The sequence below is a fragment of the Sinohyriopsis cumingii genome, chromosome 8, assembly GCF_028554795.1.
Source record: "Sinohyriopsis cumingii isolate HCF-2022 chromosome 8, ASM2855479v2, whole genome shotgun sequence".
In the NCBI taxonomy this organism is placed as follows: domain Eukaryota; kingdom Metazoa; phylum Mollusca; class Bivalvia; order Unionida; family Unionidae; genus Sinohyriopsis; species Sinohyriopsis cumingii.
Genome location: NC_142968.1, coordinates 41,628,981 through 41,650,213, shown reverse-complemented (window position 1 = coordinate 41,650,213; position 21,233 = coordinate 41,628,981). Strand labels below are relative to the sequence as shown.

The 21,233-nt window shown below is 35.4% G+C and overlaps 1 protein-coding gene across 2 annotated transcripts in view; it reads right to left on the bottom strand.

Annotated features, from left to right (window-relative positions):
• Positions 1–263: 263 nt before the first annotated feature.
• The window catches only part of LOC149793351 (uncharacterized), a 32,501-nt gene continuing 11,531 nt past the window's right edge, over positions 264–21,233 (bottom strand). The window contains exons 5-9 of one of the 2 annotated variants that reach the window (XM_089967337.1): positions 19,558–19,768; positions 17,296–17,456; positions 13,684–13,801; positions 3,365–3,467; positions 264–1,972 (exon numbers count right to left, since the gene is read on the bottom strand). In XM_089967337.1, coding sequence (XP_089823463.1) covers positions 1,807–1,972; positions 3,365–3,467; positions 13,684–13,801; positions 17,296–17,456; positions 19,558–19,768 — 759 coding nt within the window. In that variant the 3' untranslated portion in view covers positions 264–1,806. Of the gene's footprint in view, positions 1,973–2,329; positions 2,559–3,364; positions 3,468–13,683; positions 13,802–17,295; positions 17,457–19,557; positions 19,769–21,233 lie in introns of those variants that run through there. The other variant, XM_089967338.1, reaches the window with a different exon arrangement.

The following is a 21,233-nucleotide window of genomic DNA, read 5'->3' as shown; positions in this document are numbered from 1 at the left end:
TCAGCTAGACTGTAACACATTGTAACAGATAAACACTTTCTGAGCTAGACTGTAATACATTGTAACAGATAAATACTTTCTCAGCTAGACTGTAACACATTGTAACAGATAAACACTTTCTGAGCTAGACTGTAATACATTGTAACAGATAAATACTTTCTCAGCTAGACTGTAACACATTGTAACAGATAAATACTTTCTCAGCTGGACTGTAATACATTGTAATTGATAAATACTTTCTCAGCTAGACTGTAACACATTGTAACAGATAAACACTTTCTGAGCTAGACTGTAATACATTGTAACAGATAAATACTTTCTCAGCTAGACTGTAATACATAACAATTAAATATTTTCTCAGCTAGACTTTAATATATATTAAACAGATAAATAATTTCTAGGCTAGACTGTAATACATTGTACTATATAAATACTTTCTAGGTTAGACTTTAATACACTGTAACAGATAAATACTTTCTTGGCTTGATTAACACATAGGAACCTCATTAATACAGATTCTTTTTATCTGGAGACCTCAATATCCAGACACATTTTGATGGTAACAGAATTTCTAACCATTAATTTGCTCTGTTATTCAAGAAATCTGCATTCCAGATCCGGAAATAAAAATTGGCAACCAAAGCGTAAAATTATAACAAAAATTGTCTTGAAATTCCAGAAATAATTTGTCCAAAAATATAAATATTTGAAGAATCATATATGAAAATACAGTCAACTGGATAACACAGATTCACCTATGCAAACTGAATATGTGTCATTTTAAAATAAAAATGTGCATGATTCAATTATATAGAAAACTCATTAATCTGGACATTTTCACTGGGAATGAAAAATCCCTTTGTACATTGCTAAGCTAGACTGCAATTAAAAAGATAAATACTTTCTGGGCTAGACTGTAACAGATAAATACTTTCTGGACTCAACTGTAATACAATGTAACATTTATACTTTCTGGGCTAGACTGTAATATACTGTAACATAAATAACATAAATACTTTCTGAGCTAGGCTGAAATACATTGTAACAGATATATACTTTCTGAGATCTAAAGTTGAATATCATTCCGAATGGACTAGAAGATAACTACAGGAAAGGTTTACATGGGTAAGGTAAGAGAACAGCTTTTATTGGGCACTTTTATCAAATGAAGGGGCACTATTGGGAACTGAAGGGCATGCTGCTAATGAGGAAATTCATAATAATGGATTTTTCTGAACATAACAGACCAAGGAAGGGAAAAACAGGGAAGATTTAGAGGGAGCTTAGCATGTTAAAATTCAGAGGGGGCAACAGCTTTCTCCCTCCTACACATCACCACACACACACACCTTTTCATCAACTAGATATATATCAGTGAGGTTGATAGGGCATCCTAGACTTCAAAGGCATTCCAAATAGATATTCCACATCATACTTTACACCTGTGATATAGTATTGCAACCACATTAGATCACACCATAATATGATGTGATGGGACGTTCTAAATGGGTAAATACAGAAATCCTTGGAAATAAAAGCATATCTGATCTTCCAAATGGTTTTAAGGATATACTCAAGTCTCTATGTATAATGGGAAATAATGCCTACAAAGCCATGACATGAGTCTCTTCGACAAGAGAAAGATGAGAAATTTTCCAATCTGTTTTACATGTTACTTTTAGATTGAAAATGTTCATCCATTCATTCTTATGATACAGGTTTCCTTGTATGGACTTTTTTTCCAGAGGTGTGGGTAAGCAATTACAAGAGAATATACAGTGTACTGGGAACAACAGCACTGTGTTTTCAGGCTCTAGTATTCTTCACACCACAACTACAGGTAAATTTAGCATTGGGTCCATATTTGCGTGAACAGGTGGGGCATCCTTCTCCATGTGATCTAGAGGTGCCCTTGAGACCTTCACCATGGATACCAAATCCTGAGGAATCATTTGGGGCTGGTTCTTTCTCTCTGGAGAATTCCAACAAAAAAGACAATATCATAATTAATTGCCTTTAAAGATACCAGAGCCATTAATAAGTCATTTTAAGTTAAATCGAGTGCATTAGTCATAACCATCATGCCCTACATAATCACTTTTAAGTCACTTATAACTCAAGTCAAACTGCAGACAATATAGATCCTGATCTCTGTAGCATAATGCACCTGCAGATCGGGGTCTATGTTGTTTATTCTACAGATTACTCTTTACAACTGCACATACCCAGATCTTCCTGCACATTATATGATGGCAGATCTGCATCAATTTATAAGTAAGTATAGATGGTACTTATATCAGGCACTAACTTAGACACAACATATTAAAAAGATCAACAACAGTTAGATACATTTTCTGGAAATAGTTGCATTTTAATAAAATCACTAAAAATTTTAGTGCAAATGCCCTTTACAAAACTGGCTAAAACACACCTGTTCACTTAGTCACTGAATGCTAAACCTATGAAACTGAATTCAATAAACATTTTATTTTCTGTTTGGGTTTTAACACTGCCTTCAGGTGAATACAATAAACTTTTTTCACTGGTCAGCTGATCTCCTAGAAGAATTAGAGAGAAAATAATAATGATTTTCTTATGACTAAAATAGAATGCAATAACAGCTGACTGGCTCAGTTAGTGTGGTGTTACTTTTAAGGTAACACCTATTTAATAACTTTGTTTTTTCTGTATCTCTATCAGCATCAATGCATAACATGGAGATTGGTTGTATTTTCTCCAGGGTTCAATTTATCTTACAAGGTAGTAATCTAAGTAGAATGTCATGTGATACAATATGTGACAAATGTAAAGTACAAACACAAGGACATATTTTTATATAAATGACACAATAAATATTCAAAAACTAATGTCAGATTTGATATTTGCCAAAAGTTATTCAAAAATTTATTTCCACACTAGGCATAAACTGTAAATGATGTCATAGATCTTATTATTTTAAAGCGACATAAATTTTTAACAAAGTTATGTAATGGAAACCCAAGTCAGAAGAATTAGCAATGAAGGGGCATAGCACCTGTAAATGATGTCACTGAATGCTGGACAGGGAATTAATTCAAGGTCTTATCAAAATACAGCAACAAGTAAAGTCAAGTCAGGAAGACAGGTGATCAGGGGCAATAACTCAACTAAGGATGACAGTGGAAACTGGAAACTGAACAGATTTGAAGTCTCATCAACATAGAAGTGATACACTATTTGGTTTAAATAAACCAATTCCCAGTTAAATTATAAAAGCTAAATTGATGATGATGGATAAAGAGATAGGCAGAAGAACAGACATGAGTACCATAAAACTCCATTTGCTAAGTGGAACAAAAATAAAAATTAAGGGACATAACCAGACCTTTCTCTGTGAGGTTTTCTTGTTTTCTCTGGTTTGGTTGTCTCCCTTGTAGGTTTATTTGTAGATCCGTTCAAGCGCGTGGAAGGCTTTGGTTGGGATTTGCCTGCAAGTAAAATAGTTTTGAAAAAACATATCATACCTTGAACTGATTCCTGTTAACAATATAATCAGAAACAGAAAATAAAGTATTTTGACTTAAATCTTGCCTTTCTGTCATAAAACTATTTGGCAGTTTAGGCAAAAAAAAATGTTACACTCCAAAACATTAACGTCTAACTCAAAATCAACAAACCCAGACTTTTGGTCAAAACCTTTATTACTTTGATTTGGAGCCGTGCAGAGCTTATGACAGAGGGGCCTGGTTTATTGTTACCATCAAGAAATGATTATCTGACAAATCTGTATTCTTTTCCATTTTCAATCTACATCAGAGCCAGTAATTAATACTATTGTTACTGCTTCTACTACTCTTGTCAGTAGCTTCCCATGGGTTGGTGTACTTTTCCTGTGTTTCTCCTCGTTTCATCTTGTACTTAATATACTGGCTTCCATGTATAGCATATCATGTGCTGAAAAAAGATGTTAAACCCATTTGAACAACAACAACTAGTACTACTACTAATGACGATGACAGCATAAAGGAACAGATAACATATACAAGTGAGGTGAAAATATGATTGAAGAACTAAATAACATATCAATGAATATCAGTCATTTTCCTGCATTAATTGGTATATATGGATAGGGTTTAATGGCATGTCTTTTACTTTTGAATCCTATTTTCAATATGATCCAATTAGTAGCTCATGAATACCCATCGATGTAAAAATTAGCCACATGATTTCTCTTTCTTTTTTATTAGATGTCATTAATAATTCTTCTTCTTTGTGAAACAGGGCTATGTTTGACCTCTGTCATCAAACTCTGCTAAACTCCAATCTTACTTGAAAATATTTTGACCAATCAGAATGGTCGTTTTATGGATTTTAATTAGATTTTTAGGTTTAAAAAGTATGCAAACTAAACAAAAGTGTAGGCAAGTAGTGATCATATGATGAAGTACTATCGTTAATGTCAATATCCAGACATTAAAAAAGAACTACTTTTCTCTACATCCTGATAACTTGTGTGCTAATGAAAATTATCATTTTTCCCAAATATCCTGTCATGTATTGTCAGGATTGTGTATTGGTGCATGCTGCAAGTTATACGCTGGTTGTATGTGGGCTAGGTAAACTACATTGCATATGATTCTTTCCTGCCAACAAAGAACACTTATATTGTTTTTGTGTTCTATTTTGCAAACAAAGCATTATGGTTGTAGCTCTGGTGTTTGTTTTTCTTTCTAAAACTATGTCAGTCTGTTTATATACATGTACTAAGAATAGTGATAAATGAGCACAGTATAATACCAAATATTGCCACTGACTGACTCTACATGATGTAATTACTTTAATTTCCAAATATTGCCACTGACTAACTCTACATGATGTAATTACTTTAATTTCTAAATATTGCCACTGACTGACTCTACATGATGTAATTACTTTAATTTCTAAATATTGCCACTGACTGACACTAAATGATGTAATTACTTTAATTTCTGTACACTCATGGCATGTTCATAAACTGTGACAGATATCATGTTGCTTAATCTGTTTGGATAGACATAAAGTATTAGCAAAATCAATTAACTGAGTTCACCAAGTTTCAAACAAAGCTAGAAACTGATTTCAAATCATGAATGTCACCCAGATTATAATAACATAATTCCTTCAAAACAATAAATTGCCAAAATAACAAACATCTATTCAAATTATCTCACTTTTAAAAACTGTATGTCACATTTACTTTTAAAAATGCATGCAACCACTACAAACAGTAAGCATTCTCCCCCCAAAATCACTTAGACTGGTTCAGAAGTTTAATCATGGAATATAGATATTTTTAACTGTACTACAGGTGTGAAGATCAAATTAAATACACCCAAAACGAGATTATGACTGGAAAATCTGCTACTGAATAAAACTGAGATGAGAAAAACTAGTGAAACTCACATGTTGCCAATACTAACTGCTTTGTCTAGGGAAATGTGTGATCAAGATTTTGCATATCATCAGCTGTTTTTTCTTGATGCCCAATGTCAATACCTTCATTTCTTGATGTCCATTGACAATACCTTCAGTTCTTGATGTTCACTGACAATACCTTCAGTTCTTGATGTCCACTGACAATACCTTCAGTTCTTGACATTCACTAACAATACCTTCAATCCTGATGCCCATTGACAATACCTTCAGTTCTTGATGTTCACTGACAATACCTTCAATTCTTGATGTCCACTGACAATACCTTCAGTTCTTGATGTCCACTGACAATACCTTCAGTTCTTGATGTCCACTGACAATACCTTCAGTTCTTGACATTCACTAACAATGCCTTCAATCTTGATGTCCATTGACAATACCTTCAGTTCTTGATGTCCATTGACAATACCTTCAGTTCTTGATGTCCACTGACAATACCTTCAGTTCTTGACATTCACTAACAATGCCTTCAATCTTGATGTCCATTGACAATACCTTCAGTTCTTGATGTCCACTGACAATACCTTCAGTTCTTGATGTCCACTGACAATACCTTCAGTTCTTGATGTCCACTGACAATACCTTCAGTTCTTGATGTCCACTGACAATACCTTCAGTTCTTGATGTCCATTGACAATACCTTCAGTTCTTGATGTTCACTGACAATATCCCAGTTCTTGATGTTCACTGACAATACCTTCAGTTCTTGATGTTCACTGACAATACCTTCAGTTCTTGATGTCCACTGACAATACCTTCAGTTCTTGATGTCCACTGACAATACCTTCAGTTCTTCACATTCACTAACAATGCCTTCAATCTTGATGTCCACTGATAATACCTTCAGTTCTTGATGTCCATTGACAATACCTTCAGTTCTTGATGTCCGCTGACAATACCTTCAGTTCTTGACATTCACTAACAATGCCTTCAATCTTGATGTCCATTGACAATACCTTCAATTCTTGATGTCCATTGACAATACCTTCAGTTCTTGATATCCATTGACAATACCTTCAGTTCTTGACATTCACTAACAATACCTTCAATCTTGATGTCCATTGACAATACCTTCAGTTCTTGATGTCCACTGACAATACCTTCAGTTCTTGATGTCCACTGACAATACCTTCAGTTCTTGATGTCCACTGACAATACCTTCAGTTCTTGATGTCCATTGACAATACCTTCAGTTCTTGATTTTCACTGACAATATCCCAGTTCTTGATGTTCACTGACAATACCTTCAGTTCTTGATGTTCACTGACAATACCTTCAGTTCTTGATGTCCACTGACAATACCTTCAGTTCTTGATGTCCACTGACAATACCTTCAGTTCTTGATGTCCATTGACAATACCTTCAGTTCTTGATGTTCACTGACAATATCCCAGTTCTTGATGTTCACTGACAATACCTTCAGTTCTTGATGTTCACTGACAATACCTTCAGTTCTTGATGTCCACTGACAATACCTTCAGTTCTTGATGTCCATTGACAATACCTTCAGTTCTTGATGTCCACTGACAATACCTTCAGTTCTTGACATTCACTAACAATACCTTCAATCTTGATGTCCATTGACAATACCTTCAGTTCTTGATGTCCACTGACAATACCTTCAGTTCTTGATGTCCACTGACAATACCTTCAGTTCTTGATGTCCACTGACAATACCTTCAGTTCTTGATGTTCACTGACAATATCCCAGTTCTTGATGTTCACTGACAATACCTTCAGTTCTTGATGTTCACTGACAATACCTTCAGTTCTTGATGTCCACTGACAATACCTTCAGTTCTTGACATTCACTAACAATACCTTCAATCTTGATGTCCACTGATAATACCTTCAGTTCTTGATGTCCATTGACAATACCTTCAGTTCTTGATGTCCGCTGACAATACCTTCAGTTCTTGACATTCACTAACAATGCCTTCAATCTTGATGTCCATTGACAATACCTTCAATTCTTGATGTCCACTGACAATACCTTCAGTTCTTGATATCCATTGACAATACCTTCAATTCTTGACATTCACTAACAATACCTTCAATCTTGATGTCCATTGACAATACCTTCAGTTCTTGATGTCCACTGACAATACCTTCAGTTCTTGATGTCCACTGACAATACCTTCAGTTCTTGATGTCCACTGACAATACCTTCAGTTCTTGATGTCCACTGACAATACCTTCAGTTCTTGATGTCCATTGACAATACCTTCAGTTCTTGATGTTCACTGACAATATCCCAGTTCTTGATGTTCACTGACAATACCTTCAGTTCTTGATGTTCACTGACAATACCTTCAGTTCTTGATGTCCACTGACAATACCTTCAGTTCTTGATGTCCACTGACAATACCTTCAGTTCTTGATGTCCATTGACAATACCTTCAGTTCTTGATGTTCACTGACAATATCCCAGTTCTTGATGTTCACTGACAATACCTTCAGTTCTTGATGTTCACTGACAATACCTTCAGTTCTTGATGTCCACTGACAATACCTTCAGTTCTTGATGTCCATTGACAATACCTTCAGTTCTTGACATTCACTAACAATACCTTCAATCTTGATGTCCATTGACAATACCTTCAGTTCTTGATGTCCACTGACAATACCTTCAGTTCTTGATGTCCACTGACAATACCTTCAGTTCTTGATGTCCACTGACAATACCTTCAGTTCTTGATGTTCACTGACCATATCCCAGTTCTTGATGTTCACTGACAATACCTTCAGTTCTTGATGTTCACTGACAATACCTTCAGTTCTTGATGTCCACTGACAATACCTTCAGTTCTTGACATTCACTAACAATACCTTCAATCTTGATGTCCACTGATAATACCTTCAGTTCTTGATGTCCATTGACAATACCTTCAGTTCTTGATGTCCGCTGACAATACCTTCAGTTCTTGACATTCACTAACAATGCCTTCAATCTTGATGTCCATTGACAATACCTTCAATTCTTGATGTCCATTGACAATACCTTCAGTTCTTGATATCCATTGACAATACCTTCAGTTCTTGACATTCACTAACAATACCTTCAATCTTGATGTCCATTGACAATACCTTCAGTTCTTGATGTCCACTGACAATACCTTCAGTTCTTGATGTCCACTGACAATACCTTCAGTTCTTGATGTCCACTGACAATACCTTCAGTTCTTGATGTCCATTGATAATACCTTCAGTTCTTGATGTTCACTGACAATATCCCAGTTCTTGATGTTCACTGACAATACCTTCAGTTCTTGATGTTCACTGACAATACCTTCAGTTCTTGATGTCCACTGACAATACCTTCAGTTCTTGATGTCCACTGACAATACCTTCAGTTCTTGATGTCCACTGACAATACCTTCAGTTCTTGATGTCCATTGACAATACCTTCAGTTCTTGATGTTCACTGACAATATCCCAGTTCTTGATGTTCACTGACAATACCTTCAGTTCTTGATGTTCACTGACAATACCTTCAGTTCTTGATGTCCACTGACAATACCTTCAGTTCTTGATGTCCATTGACAATACCTTCAGTTCTTGATGTCCACTGACAATACCTTCAGTTCTTGACATTCACTAACAATACCTTCAATCTTGATGTCCATTGACAATACCTTCAGTTCTTGATGTCCACTGACAATACCTTCAGTTCTTGATGTCCACTGACAATACCTTCAGTTCTTGATGTCCACTGACAATACCTTCAGTTCTTGATGTTCACTGACAATATCCCAGTTCTTGATGTTCACTGACAATACCTTCAGTTCTTGATGTTCACTGACAATACCTTCAGTTCTTGATGTCCACTGACAATACCTTCAGTTCTTGACATTCACTAACAATACCTTCAATCTTGATGTCCACTGATAATACCTTCAGTTCTTGATGTCCATTGACAATACCTTCAGTTCTTGATGTCCGCTGACAATACCTTCAGTTCTTGACATTCACTAACAATGCCTTCAATCTTGATGTCCATTGACAATACCTTCAATTCTTGATGTCCACTGACAATACCTTCAGTTCTTGATATCCATTGACAATACCTTCAATTCTTGACATTCACTAACAATACCTTCAATCTTGATGTCCATTGACAATACCTTCAGTTCTTGATGTCCACTGACAATACCTTCAGTTCTTGATGTCCACTGACAATACCTTCAGTTCTTGATGTCCACTGACAATACCTTCAGTTCTTGATGTCCACTGACAATACCTTCAGTTCTTGATGTCCATTGACAATACCTTCAGTTCTTGATGTTCACTGACAATATCCCAGTTCTTGATGTTCACTGACAATATCTTCAGTTCTTGATGTTCACTGACAATACCTTCAGTTCTTGATGTCCACTGACAATACCTTCAGTTCTTGATGTCCACTGACAATACCTTCAGTTCTTGATGTCCATTGACAATACCTTCAGTTCTTGATGTTCACTGACAATATCCCAGTTCTTGATGTTCACTGACAATACCTTCAGTTCTTGATGTTCACTGACAATACCTTCAGTTCTTGATGTCCACTGACAATACCTTCAGTTCTTGATGTCCATTGACAATACCTTCAGTTCTTGACATTCACTAACAATACCTTCAATCTTGATGTCCATTGACAATACCTTCAGTTCTTGATGTCCACTGACAATACCTTCAGTTCTTGATGTCCACTGACAATGCCTTCAGTTCTTGATGTCCACTGACAATACCTTCAGTTCTTGATGTTCACTGACCATATCCCAGTTCTTGATGTTCACTGACAATACCTTCAGTTCTTGATGTTCACTGACAATACCTTCAGTTCTTGATGTCCACTGACAATACCTTCAGTTCTTGACATTCACTAACAATACCTTCAATCTTGATGTCCACTGATAATACCTTCAGTTCTTGATGTCCATTGACAATACCTTCAGTTCTTGATGTCCACTGACAATACCTTCAGTTCTTGACATTCACTAACAATGCCTTCAATCTTGATGTCCATTGACAATACCTTCAATTCTTGATGTCCACTGACAATACCTTCAGTTCTTGATATCCATTGACAATACCTTCAGTTCTTGACATTCACTAACAATACCTTCAATCTTGATGTCCATTGACAATACCTTCAGTTCTTGATGTCCACTGACAATACCTTCAGTTCTTGATGTCCACTGACAATACCTTCAGTTCTTGATGTCCACTGACAATACCTTCAGTTCTTGATGTCCACTGACAATACCTTCAGTTCTTGATGTTCACTGACAATATCCCAGTTCTTGATGTTCACTGACAATACCTTCAGTTCTTGATGTTCACTGACAATACCTTCAGTTCTTGATGTCCACTGACAATACCTTCAGTTCTTGACATTCACTAACAATACCTTCAATCTTGATGAACACTGATAATACCTTCAGTTCTTGATGTCCATTGACAATACCTTCAGTTCTTGATGTCCACTGACAATACCTTCAGTTCTTGACATTCACTAACAATGCCTTCAATCTTGATGTCCATTGACAATACCTTCAGTTCTTGATGTCCACTGACAATACCTTCAGTTCTTGATATCCATTGACAATACCTTCAGTTCTTGACATTCACTAACAATACCTTCAGTTCTTGATGTCCATTGACAATACCTTCAGTTCTTGATGTCCACTGACAATACCTTCAGTTCTTGACATTCACTAACAATGCCTTCAATCTTGATGTCCATTGACAATACCTTCAATTCTTGATGTCCACTGACAATACCTTCAGTTCTTGATATCCATTGACAATACCTTCAGTTCTTGACATTCACTAACAATACCTTCAATCTTGATGTCCATTGACAATACCTTCAGTTCTTGATGTCCACTGACAATACCTTCAGTTCTTGATGTCCACTGACAATACCTTCAGTTCTTGATGTTCACTGACAATATCCCAGTTCTTGATGTTCACTGACAACACCTTCAGTTCTTGATGTTCACTGACAATACCTTCAGTTCTTGATGTCCACTGACAATACCTTCAGTTCTTGACATTCACTAACAATACCTTCAATCTTGATGTCCACTGATAATACCTTCAGTTCTTGATGTCCATTGACAATACCTTCAGTTCTTGATGTCCGCTGACAATACCTTCAGTTCTTGACATTCACTAACAATGCCTTCAATCTTGATGTCCATTGACAATACCTTCAATTCCTGATGTCCACTGACAATACCTTCAGTTCTTGATATCCATTGACAATACCTTCAATTCTTGACATTCACTAACAATACCTTCAATCTTGATGTCCATTGACAATACCTTCAGTTCTTGATGTCCACTGACAATACCTTCAGTTCTTGATGTCCACTGACAATACCTTCAGTTCTTGATGTCCACTGACAATACCTTCAGTTCTTGATGTCCACTGACAATACCTTCAGTTCTTGATGTCCATTGACAATACCTTCAGTTCTTGATGTTCACTGACAATATCCCAGTTCTTGATGTTCACTGACAATACCTTCAGTTCTTGATGTTCACTGACAATACCTTCAGTTCTTGATGTCCACTGACAATACCTTCAGTTCTTGATGTCCACTGACAATACCTTCAGTTCTTGATGTCCATTGACAATACCTTCAGTTCTTGATGTTCACTGACAATATCCCAGTTCTTGATGTTCACTGACAATACCTTCAGTTCTTGACGTTCACTGACAATACCTTCAGTTCTTGATGTCCACTGACAATACCTTCAGTTCTTGATGTCCATTGACAATACCTTCAGTTCTTGACATTCACTAACAATACCTTCAATCTTGATGTCCATTGACAATACCTTCAGTTCTTGATGTCCACTGACAATACCTTCAGTTCTTGATGTCCACTGACAATACCTTCAGTTCTTGATGTCCACTGACAATACCTTCAGTTCTTGATGTTCACTGACCATATCCCAGTTCTTGATGTTCACTGACAATACCTTCAGTTCTTGATGTTCACTGACAATACCTTCAGTTCTTGATGTCCACTGACAATACCTTCAGTTCTTGACATTCACTAACAATACCTTCAATCTTGATGTCCACTGATAATACCTTCAGTTCTTGATGTCCATTGACAATACCTTCAGTTCTTGATGTCCGCTGACAATACCTTCAGTTCTTGACATTCACTAACAATGCCTTCAATCTTGATGTCCATTGACAATACCTTCAATTCTTGATGTCCATTGACAATACCTTCAGTTCTTGATATCCATTGACAATACCTTCAGTTCTTGACATTCACTAACAATACCTTCAATCTTGATGTCCATTGACAATACCTTCAGTTCTTGATGTCCACTGACAATACCTTCAGTTCTTGATGTCCACTGACAATACCTTCAGTTCTTGATGTCCACTGACAATACCTTCAGTTCTTGATGTCCATTGACAATACCTTCAGTTCTTGATGTTCACTGACAATATCCCAGTTCTTGATGTTCACTGACAATACCTTCAGTTCTTGATGTTCACTGACAATACCTTCAGTTCTTGATGTCCACTGACAATACCTTCAGTTCTTGACATTCACTAACAATACCTTCAATCTTGATGTCCATTGACAATACCTTCAGTTCTTGATGTCCACTGACAATACCTTCAGTTCTTAATGTTCACTGACTATATCCCAGTTCTTGATGTTCGCTGACAATACCTTCAGTTCTTGATGTTCACTGACAATACCTTCATTTACTGACGCCCATTAACAATACCTTCAATTCTTGATGTTTACTTATAATATCCCAGTTCTTGATGTTCACTGACAATACCTTCAGTTCTTGATACCCACTGACAATACCTTTAGTTAATCCATGCAATAATTAGAGTAATCAAAACAATTTCACAGTCTGACAGTCTACTGAATCACATGTTTTTAGTATGGGTAAAATATTCCTTGATTTATGTTCCAGCTTAAATTTACAAAATTTCCTCTGCTTTAAACAATATATCTGATGTCCAAAAAGTGTGTGCACAGTTGAAAATTATTACTTGTTTTGAAAATATGGTGTCTGGAAACATTAAGGATCCGAATATTTATATAAATAATGGTAGTTTTCTGGGCTACCTAACTTCAGCATATGGTAGCCCAGACCAAGCATAATGGTAGCCTCTGGACCTTGGGCAAGATATATTAGACCCATATCTGTATTGTTTAATAGGGATACTTTAGAATTTATAGATGAAATACATACTGTATGATGAGCGTCTAGAAGATCCCAAGTCAGGGAAGGTGGTACTTGTTTTTCCCGTACGAGGGGAATTTGGTTCTTCTCCAGACTTCTTTTTTGGTTTTGGAATGTGCTTGGAATACTACAAAAACAGATCAGAGGGAATTTATTATTTAAGGCATACAACAATCCCATAAGAAGTGTGAAATGCTTGGAAAAAAAAGGATCAAAATAGTAGATATGAAAATGTATGCAAACTGGTTCAAGCAACTAGAAACATAAACAGGATATTTCATGAATGCATATTTTAAATTTAAGTCTTGCAAAAGACTGATATTGTTCAATAAGTTTCTTAAATTTCATTCAAAAAAGTACATGTACAACATTCTATTTATCACATGACAAAGAATATTATTTTATTCAATACAACAATACCATTTTTTTTCTCAACCAAACCTCTTGTGTGGCATCATGAGAACTCTGCTACACAAAGTTCTGGGGAAGAACAATTTTTCTTGTAACCTGAATGAGGCTCTCTCAAAATCTGGAAAATGATTTCATTGGCTGATGAAATGAAGTGACATGCCTGGTCATTTCATTGGCTGATTCCGACACACCTCTTGTGTTAATTTATGTTCTTTCAAGGTTTCAATATAATTTTGGCATGAATAATTGCAGAGAATATAGAAAAAATGAAATATTGAGAGATATATTTGGAGTTTCACTTCTACAAAGTTTTACCAAAGTTCCTTCTATCAGTAGCAAAGATCAATGAAGCATTTTTGAAATACCCTCATATGGCAGAGATGACATAGGGCCACATGAAAAGTCTAGTTTAAGGACACCATAAAAGAAAATATGGTTAAGAGAAATGAATAAGAAGTGCATGTTATGAGGTGTTACTATATCATGTAATAACAAAAAATATCACATGCATTTGCTAATCTAAATAAGATGTGATAACATACAATTATAGACCTTTGTTGCAGTGAATATAAAGTATTATGAACCAGTAAACCTGATATCAACTGATGTTAAGTAGAGTTCAATATGAAAATTCATAAAATTTCATATTAATAGAAATACAAATTCAGACATGATTTAGAGAGAAACAAATGCAATTTTTTTCATCCAATCAGCCATCTCACATTAGAACAGTGTAATAAATTGCATTATTCATCAAGTTCCATGGGTTTCATGTCATATGCTTAAGTATTTGATTTTCTCACAGAAACATTTAGACGTGAAATTGCTCAAGAATGTAGGATATGACACTGTACCATTCATAAATATAAAATTAATACCCACCACCTTGACCTAAAAAACTTACCATATGTTCCCCTACTCTAAGTGCATATTTAAAGTTTAGCAAAATATATTCAAAATAATCATTAACTGCAATTTTGTATTTCTGACCTTTAACCCCACAAACAAGAACCCTAGTGAGAGATACAAATAAAATGCACCTCTTGTAGATGGATTTCCTATATGCAACCTATGTACCAAGTATGGTCAATTTTCACCCAATGGTTTAGGAAGGGCCATGTTATGGACAGACAGGAGGGCATCACATTATCCCTGCTACAAAATGTGGATAAAAATCATGAAAAAATTTGTTGTGGCCCGAAGAAGCAATAAGAAACCTATTTCAGCACAGGATAGATGGATGAGTATAAGGTCAGTTCTCTGCATCAATGTCAAAGTTGTACATTTAATATAGTTAGCATATAATTTGATACAGGTTAACATAGACAGATCAATGATTTCTTCCAGTTTAAAGACTTTTGTTTCTAATTTTCCTCATAGTACATGCATAAAAATTCCCAAGTACCTCTCATTCTTGTGAATTACTAAAATAAATAACATAATGCTGCCAATGAACTGTTGAAAAGTGAGCACAAAAGTACCAAACAAATAATAACAATGAGATATTTTTGTGATTGGATTTTTGATATAGCTTTAACAATTTTTCAGTCATATCACTACAATGTCTGCAGTGTGGCAGTTTATAGTGATGCTAGCACTGGGGCATCATGCCACAGACACCTAGCATGATGTCCCACCCAGTCTCATTATCCTGATGCCGGTCCGACCAGTCCTAACACTAACCTCTTAATGCTAAATGCCTAGCAAGGCAGGTGTTAGTACCATATTTCTAAGTCTTTGGTATGATTCTGCCATTTTTCGAACCCACAACATCTTGCATCCGAGGTGAACACTCTAACCACTAGGCCACTGTAGTGGTCAACAATGAGATACTTTAACCCAGAGAAGGATAGTAACAAATCATCTTTCTTGCCTTGTATTGCCAATTAATAATGAAAATCATTTTACTATTAATAAGTACTAGAGGATACAATAAATACACAATAAAATAGAAAAATGTATGAACATAATAATAAAGACAATGACAAATAAATTAATTCAGCTACCACTTAACAGCTGCCTGTTTATAATCATAGAGACTAATTAAATCATAAAAAAGCAAAATTTCATCATAAACAAAAGCAAGAATAAATATTAAGATTAAAATAAATACTGTAAATCTGAATATAAACCATGCATAATTATTTTTTTTAATTAGAGGATAATTTATGATATGCACTTATTAGTAGTAAAATGTATTCAATACTTTTGTTTCAAGTTTTTGTATTTATGAGTAACATTCAAATTTAACACTATACATGAATATGTTTGATTAAAGAAAGGATAAGAAGCTTGACTAAGGATAGGGTAGATTGATTAGTATTGGAAAGAGTCATGTAATTAGGAAAATATGTATAGTCAAAATCAAGGATTACCATAAATACATGCTTAAAAGATTAGTCCAACTGCAAATGGGCCAGCAGATCTGTGTCTATGCAGTTTGCTGGGAGTAATCAGTAAAACAATCAAAACAGACCCTGATCTAACAATGCACTATGATGTTTGCAGTTAGACTGACTTAAAAGCTAGCTTTAAATTTTGTGCTTGTCAAATACTAAAAAGTCCATATACACTTATTGGTCACATTTTATAGTAATTTAGTATTTCTAGAAAAATTAAAACAAATCTGAGCTTGTTACAGAGAGGTTCCAGTCTGTGTGATTTTCAATGAAATATGTATACAACTAGTGTTAGGGCATAATTAGATTCTTTTTCATAAAGCATACACCAACATCTTTTGAAGAGCAAGAATCAAGTAATTAGACACTTCAAGTTTACTATTATAGTCTTTCCAGACTAAGATCTATTTTCACCTTTAGAAATAAATACTAAGAAAAAATACTGTGTACAAGTATAAATTATGCTATATTTATCTCATATGGCATGAATTAGCCTATGATGAAAATGCATTCTAATTCATCACTTCGAAAACTTGGTCCATTTGATTCTATATGTGCTGATTCTTTGTTAATTAATTTGATTGAGCAGTGGAATGAATAACCAATTAACCGATTTTGATTCCTGTGATCAATTTTGGTCAAAATTCATTTCTACACCATCCTTGCAATTCTTAACTTCTTAATATTTGAAAATGGCTGGGTTTTGGTAAGACATCAGTGGACCAGTTAAATCAGTTATGAGAAGCTGGTTAGCTATCATGAAATTTTATCTGATTCTAGTTCTAGATTTTATTGCTAGCATTTAAGTAACCTCTTTTGCCCTGTCCCATGCTTTGTCTGTGGATTTTGTTTTGGATTTTGAGGCAAATGCTGGTCCTGTAGCCTTGTTCAGTATCTTACAAATGGGGATGTGTCGATTAGCTGCCACCTGATTAAACTTCCTCCCGCACCATTCACATGTGACCTGACGCTCTGTAAAAAATTAATAGGCTAGGTCTGTACACTCAGTAATCTTAACACTTGTCCTATAGTAACACAGTAGTCATAACACTGGTCCTACAGTAACAATGTAATCATAGCACTGGTCCTACAGTAACAAAGTAATCATAACACTGGTCATAGAGTAACACCATAGTCATAACACTGGTCCTACAGTAACAATGTAATCATAGCACTGGTCCTACAGTAAAAAAGTAATCATAACACTGGTCACAGAGTAACACCATAGTCATAACACTGGTCCTACAGTAACACAGTAATCATAACACTGGTCATAGAGTAACACCATAGCCATAACACTGGTCCTACAGTAACACAGTAATCATAACACTGGTCCTACAGAAACAAGGTAGTCATAACATTAGTCCAACAGTAACACCATAGTATTAACACTCATCCTACCATAACACAGTAGTCATAACACTGGTCCTACACTAACACAGTAGTCATGACAATGGTCCTACAGTAACAATGTAATCATAGCACTGGTCCTACAGTAACAAAGTAATTATAACACTGGTCATAGAGTAACACCATAGTCATAATACTGGTCCTACAGTAACACAGTAATCATAACACTGGTCCTGCAGAAACAAGGTAGTCATAACATTGGTCCAACAGTAACACCATAGTATTAACACTCATACTACCGTAACACAGTAGTCATAACACTGGTCCTACACTAACACAGTAGTCATAACACTGGTCCTACAGTAACACAGTAGTCATAACACTGGTCCTACACTAACACAGTAGTCATAACACTGGTCCTACAGTAACACAGTAGTCATAACACTGGTTCTACACTAACACAGTAGTCATAACACTGGTTCTACACTAACACAGTAGTCATAACACTGGTCCTACAGTAACACAGTAGTCATAACACTGGTCCTACAGTAACACAGTAGTCATAACACTGGTCCTACAGTAACACAGTAGTCATAACACTGGTCCTACAGTAACACAAAAGTCATGTCAGTTGCCTAACAAATGCAAGAACTATTTGAATCTCACAGAGAAGTCATATACCTCATTGCATAAACTTAATGTTCAATGTCCCCAGCACAGAATAACAGTAACTTTCATCTCTTGATATTAATATTACGTTAAACAAACACCCTCTGTTGGTCAATGTTTATTTTCTTTTACAAGGTCATAAAACTGTGAATTAGAAACAAAAATATGTCAGATAGATGTAAAGGTCAGAATTCTGTCTATTCTGCAAGTTTGCTATAGTACAAGGCAATCAGGTCATGTATATGTTCAGTATCAACTATTTCAGTAATGGGTGTCATATTTTAGAAACTGATTACAAATACCTTTAAATGGCAATTATTCACTTTATTGGAATCTTCATACATCCACATTCTTTTGGAAGGTCATTATTTATATGCTTTGAGGAATACATGACAAAAATCAATGTTAAAGTTTGTATACATTTTTGGACAAGGTCAACCTAAAGGGCTGACCCAGTAAAAATTGAATTTTGTGCATTATGATGACACAATCAAAGCTGTACATGTTGAAAAATGTATACTACCCTGTTATTTGTTATGACAGACCTGATGCTTTCTTTTCTTGACCCAGTTTAGTACCTCATCACCATTGTAAAAGTCCATTGTGATGAATAATTTTCATCTAGAAGTGTTTTCACGATATTATAGGTGCAAAGCATTCAACTATCAGCATTTTGAATAAGCTTTGACTAAACTATATTAATATTAAATTGTATAACAACAATGAATACTGAATTTAATTTGAGCAAACATGACTGCATTGACCTGTACTTTAAAAATTAAGTAAAATAAACCTTTTAAATTTATAAATCAATGCTGATGATAGTAAGCATTTATTTTTTATAGATGTGGTGACCCATATATCAAATATCTGAAATTTCAAAGACTGATATTCCAGGATAAATACTGTTTATTCTGGAAGTTTATCATAAAGTAATCTGAAGCATGTTATAACAGCATTAAGTCCACTAATCATCATCATCATCATCATCATCAATCAACGATATCCAACACAATTGTCACAATCAAGACTGCCACAATATAAGCACTGATACCTTGTTCCTTCCATTCAGCCTCTGCCCATTTACGAGTCCTGGCCTCTCTCCGGGCTTGGCGAATATGTCTTATCAGATCTTCATGTGTCTGTCTCCAGTCTCCCGGAGCTCGTGAAAACTGGTCTTCCTCCTCTTCCTCCTCTACCTCATTTTCATCATCACTAAAAGTCCAGTAACCATGTCTTTTGGCACAGCCAGATTCATGATTTGCCTGAATACAAATAAACTTTCAAAATAATGATCTGAAATATCCATACATGAAAATGCTTAAACAGAGTCAGGATTAGTGGTTATAAATAAGTTCCCACAGTCAAAATGCTACAGAAATTACTCATGCAATAACAATTTGTTACATAAATATATATGTCAGTCTATCAGGTTGTTTATCTGTCCATTTATTTGTCTGTCATCTGTTTTTTGTAAGCAAAGTATGCATCAAGAAATAATTATCTCTTAATAATTTAGCATGGGATGCATTATTACTTGTACTAATATGGTGTCTCAGATTTTGCACATGTATCAGATGTTTGCATTAGCAATGAATAACAATGGCTGAATATCTAAAGTGTTATTTTTGTTTTGCTCTCTTATTGTGTATAGAAATTTATAGCAAATGGTTTGAACTAAGTTCCCAGTGTATAATAATAATATAGACTTCTCAAGTATTTCATCCCCCCTGTGGGATGAGGGATGTGTAATAGCCTGATATGCCCTTCTTAATGTTGTAAGTAGTGATTAAAGGAGGCAGGAGTTATAGTGGCTGAGTAGCTGTCATACTGGACTCACGATTGAAAAGGTTGCATTTATTAATCCCAACATCAGCCGAGCCAGATCGGCTACCAACATGGTGCATCCTTGGACAAGGCATTGTACTCTGATTTCCTAGTCACTAAATAACCTACTTATATTGTTGTGAAGAGTGTTGCTGTTAAAATTTAAGAAACTGAAATGACCAAGTCTACACCTATGGTCATGGATAGATTAGGAGGATAAATTATGTGCTTGAAAGGTCAAAGTATGATTATAGACTATCCCTCTCAGGATGCTGGACTTATGACCATACAGAACAAGAGCACCATGAAAGGTATATTGTATACCTACTGTGTGTTTAAAAGTTCCCCTAATAAGTAGTAGTAAGACATAACTGACCTAAAAGTTCTCAATAACCTATGACCTTTGTTCAAGGTATGCAGTCTTGAACTAAACATGAAGAGAAAACGTTATTTTCTAATTACACTTACTACGAATTTGATTTTTAAACCTTTAGACACCAGAATTCACAACATTTGTTCAACAAATAAAGTCATCATAAACATTTTTGTTTGAATTGCAATGACAACTATGACCTTCAAAAATTACAGGGCTTCTCTTTTACCTTAAGTAAGAGGCCCTGAGTGGCTGAGTGATCTAAAGCGCTCACTGTTACGGATCACTGCCATCTCACCTCTGTCTGCATGGGTTCGAGTCTCGAGTTCAGCCAATGTGAGTATGTGAGAAACTTGCCAGTAGCTTCTCGTGGGTCAGTGGTTCTTTCTGGGGTTTTCCTGAGTTCTTTCTCCACCAGTTATACTGGCCGCCATATATGGCCTATCTTGTGCTGAAAAATGGCGTTAAACCCTACAACAACAACAACAACCATTTCCATTAAACTTAAACAACAACAACCTTAAGTGGAA